The 4,575-nt window shown below is 41.9% G+C and overlaps 1 protein-coding gene across 1 annotated transcript; it reads left to right on the forward strand.

Annotated features, from left to right (window-relative positions):
• Positions 1 to 777: 777 nt before the first annotated feature.
• On the forward strand, positions 778 to 4,271 carry LOC148042020 (AP2-like ethylene-responsive transcription factor SMOS1). Its single transcript, XM_087685015.1, has 8 exons — positions 778 to 1,022; positions 2,025 to 2,107; positions 2,265 to 2,273; positions 2,356 to 2,444; positions 2,544 to 2,617; positions 3,071 to 3,121; positions 3,211 to 3,287; positions 3,565 to 4,271. Exons 1-8 carry the CDS (start codon positions 778 to 780, stop codon positions 4,269 to 4,271), a joined length of 1,335 nt encoding a protein of 444 aa, XP_087541141.1.
• The last annotated feature ends 304 nt before the right edge of the window (positions 4,272 to 4,575 follow it).

The following is a 4,575-nucleotide window of genomic DNA, read 5'->3' on the forward strand; positions in this document are numbered from 1 at the left end:
CCATGATTATTTACAGAATAAAGGCACCTAATATAGAAGTGTAATAGACCATAGTAGTTGTTTGTCAACTAGAGAAACAAACATGGTTGGAAAAAGAACAACCATCCCAAAAGCAAAGAAGGGAAGAAGAACGACCCATGTTGTTGCTCCATGCCTATCATGCAACCATCACGGCCATATGAAGGAAGAACCCTCCCAAAAGAGATGCAATCAAGGCAATCTTGTGCAAAAAAAAGGTGGAAAACACCAAGTAAGGGGATACTTAAGTCAAAATACATGGCCATCAAGGTGATCATACACGATAAGGCTAGGAAAACAAATACTAGAGTGACCCCATACTTTTCAAATCTGCATAAATTTGGTTGTGTATTAGTCAATCCTTATCTTATTAACGTATGACGCATTGTGTTAGAATAGTTATGGTGAATTTATCATTACATCACAATGGGGTAAAAGACATTTATCCTTAGAGATTTGCCATGATGATGCATGCATGCACTTTTATCATTGGCAAAAGATATATCTTGTAAATTTTTGTCTTGTTAGAACTTTCTAAATCCATAGTTATAAACTCTGTATGATGTCATTAAGTATTTGTATTATAGTTAGTAGTCAAAATTAGGAAATTAGTTTCCTAGCCGTTGGGAGTCCACAGGAGGGGGAAACCGCCCACTAAAAACAGTGTGAGACTCTCTCCCCCCCTCTCACACTCTCTCTCTCTCTCCCTCTCTCTCCCCCCACAAACAGACATTTTTACATTCCTGTGTAGTTAACATCATGAACATTCCGTGTGAAGCAGCGATGGCATCTGACAAAAAACAGGACGATGGAGGTCCACATCAACTCAATCCTTCTGTTGTCGTCGATGTTGTTGCTAGTGCCGGAGAGCAGAAGATGGAGCAGCAGCAGCAGCAGCAGCGAGGCGCGAAACGCTCCCGCCCGTCATCTGCCAAGGAAAGAATCAGCAAGATGCCCCCCTGCTCAGCAGGCAAGAGAAGCTCCATCTACAGAGGAGTTACCAGGTAACCCCAAATGAATGGACTCTTTCTGCATATTTTGGACCATATCATCTGCTCCGAATGAAGCCGTGTTTTGATCTTCATCATTGTCTAAGAATTGTCCTACCAGTCGCTCAATTGATGCCCTCATCAATACATGATTTGATCATTTCTCATTTCCATGGTTTCAAATGAAATCCAGCCCTGTAATGTCCATATCTACAAAAGTTAACGAATGATTTGATATTTTGTCGTACCCATGGCCTTCTATACCCCTGCTCAAATGAAACCTTTGGTCTGACTCCTGTCATTCCTTCTGCTCTGTTCAAATGCAACCTCTGGTCTGACCTTCTGCCATTGCCATGGCTTTCTAATCTTGCATTCGAATGAAACCTTTGGCCTGACCTCGTGTCATTTCCATTGGCTCTCCACCCTGTTCATTAACAATATTCTTGCTTCCTACTTTGAAGCGGTTTATCCTGCTTCTTCTACTTGCCCCCTTACAACGGTTTTCCCCCCATCCTGTGCTTGAAGCCCAGAAAAGCTTTGATGGAGTTTGAATAAACCAAGATAAGCTCCCGCATACATAAATGATGCATCTTCTTTTAGGGTGCCCGTGTTGCTTGAAACCTAGCACAGACATCAATTTACATCAAGAAGCTTCACTGACATTTTTCACAAGTTTCCGCTTGATGGCCTTCACAACTAAGTGAAGCTATAAAGGTTTATTCTTAACGTTCTCCTGCATATAGTCCAGATGGTTCCAGCTTGAACAAGCTTCCACTATTAATAATTTGTATGAGCTTTGGAATTTCCTTGTGAGCCAATATTGTGAAAGCTCAATCAGTTCGTGATATGGATTGCAAACCTGCAATAACTTCCATTGAATGGCTCTGACACAAGAATATGCACGATCTGGATTAATAGGAAAGAGAGAGTATAAAACACCTAAATTGATTCACCATGTCTTGTGTATCGTTGTCATGTTGGACCCATACATAGTTCTTTTATATGTTTGAATGTCAGGCATAGGTGGACAGGTCGTTATGAGGCCCACCTGTGGGACAAAAGCACATGGAACCATAATCAGAACAAGAAGGGAAAACAAGGTCAAGATCTAATGCTGAACAAATCCTGCTGAATATGAGTTCAAATCATGGCTGCATTTCATGGTTGAGCATTGTAAGCTGTGTACATCACTGACAGAAATTTGTACGTTATTGATTTCGAATGATGATGGATGAATGGCATGCTACATGGAAACAGTTTACCTCGGTAAGTCCAGATTAACTCTGAAGTACATTTGACATCAATCATAACACACTGCTTTTGAAATTATTAACACTGACAATATCAGGTGCTTATGATGAAGAAGAGGCTGCAGCAAGGGCTTACGACCTTGCAGCTCTGAAATATTGGGGACCTGGCACTCTAATCAACTTTCCTGTATGCCTCAACTTCAATTGCATAATGCTGTTCATATTTGGCAGAGTTTACATAATCATGTAAAGCACTGACCATGAGAGAGGGCACTATCTGTCACAGGTTAGTGACTACTCGAGGGATATTGAGGAGATGAAGAATGTGTCTAGGGAAGATTACCTTGCTGGACTCCGGAGGTATGTGTGTGGACCTGCAGGTTTAAAATTAAGCTCTGCTGATAGTTGCCTATGTGACATTTTGCTTCAACGTTTGAATACCACATCTATCGAGCCATGATAAAGTGCTTGCTATTATGACAAAGATGCACAGTTCCATATCAAATTCGTCCTTTAGGCCTTCAATGTACTACTTGACTACTGCTACAGAGATGGCAAATTCTTCCTTGTCTGATTAAACTCCATTGTCCACTTCCATTGTTGGATTCTTCCTTGTCTGATTGAATTTAGTTATGGACAAAAGCCAAGCAAAGTCAACCTAATGAGATCCGTCTCCCATTGTGGTTATCATACCGCAGGTGCCTTTTTGTAGACTAGAATTTAACTCTAACCATTTCAAGCCATGCATACAGCTGGTGATTGCATAATTATTTCATACAATGCAAAGCTTCAATCCAACTTCTGGTGATGCAGGAAAAGCAGTGGCTTCTCACGAAGTGCTTCAAAGCTAAGGGGAAACAGCAGGTGAAGTTCTAACACTGTATCACGACTCATTCCTCTGAGTTGCTTTGTATGCATGACAGTTTTGATGCTGCTTCTGTTGAACATTTCAGGCATCATCCAGGCAATAGGTGGCATACGCACATGGGGAAAAGTTGCATGAGCAACCTGTCTCAGCTTGTTGAATATGGTTTGTTCCCAGTGCATTATGTAGTTACTAATCTATGCATTATAGTTGCACGAAAGAAGTGACACTTAAAAAGCTTTGTAATTGGATAACTCCATTAATACATAGTCCTCAAGCTGTGAGATAAGCTGCATCCCAGGTAAATAGACCTTTGAGGTCCATGTCATAGCAACCATATGTCACTCACACACCACTATTATCAGCCGCAATGCTGTTTTGTACAGGTAAGTTATAAATAATATATTTTCACGGACGATGCCTAACCTTGACTTACTTTCAGGTATGCTAGGTGATGTTGTTGCAGGAGCAGGAAGATCTGCACTAGAGTATCAAGATCTTCCTTTGATCAATCTCTGCAATTTTATGAACTGGTTGCAACCACCTGAGCTAGGGGTACACAACATAAACCACGCCACATTGGACAAATCAAACAAATTGCCTGTTGACACACCACAAGACAAGCAAGATCTTCAGAGGTCACCAGGTGAAGAGACATCTGGGGTTGCTGCTGTCCAGGAGCTTGAAGAAGGGAGAGGGCCATGGCAGCCCTATCAGTTGCCGTTACTAGGGTTTCACAAAGGGGGCAGAAAAAAACAAGGGCTCAGTGCGTTGAGTCTTCTCTCTAAATCATCCATGTTCCAAAAGATGCAAGAGAGGGTGAATGCAGCAGCACAAAGGCAGAAAGTTTTAACCGAAGACATAAAAGAAGAACAAAAAGGAGGGAGAATCGATCTACCCTGTCCTCCTTCTGCCATTGCCAACTGCCTTCCCTGTTCTTCGTCTTCATCTGGTGAAGAGGAAAAGCATACGCAACAATATGAGCTCAACCCAAGGCTGGTTGCATCCTATTCGCCAACCCTTCCTGTTCTACCACCATTGATTACGTCATCTATGGAGCCTTGCACTAGTTTCCTGGCAGATCAATGGCATCCATTATTATCAAGCCAGCCACCAGTAAAGGAAGAAGCTGGTCAGTTTACTCATTAGGTGCTAGCCATTCATTGTTCATTATTCAGTGGATAGCCAGCTGGCCCTTTGTTCATTCAGTCAAAACACACAATTATTCATTCATTGGCAACACACAATCATTCACCCATGGACAATAACCGATCATCCACGCATTGACAACACACTAGCCAGACACTCATGGACAATAACCAATCATTCACCCATGGACAATAACCAATCATCCACGCATTGACAACACACTAGCCAGACACTCATGGACAATAACCAATCATCCACGCATTCACAACACAGTAGCCAGCCCTGTTGAATGTACATGATCAGT

This window comes from Lygodium microphyllum, chromosome 1 (genome assembly GCF_053477565.2).
Source record: "Lygodium microphyllum isolate KBCC chromosome 1, Lygodium_microphyllum_v1.1.10, whole genome shotgun sequence".
Taxonomy (NCBI): Eukaryota; Viridiplantae; Streptophyta; class Polypodiopsida; order Schizaeales; family Lygodiaceae; genus Lygodium; species Lygodium microphyllum.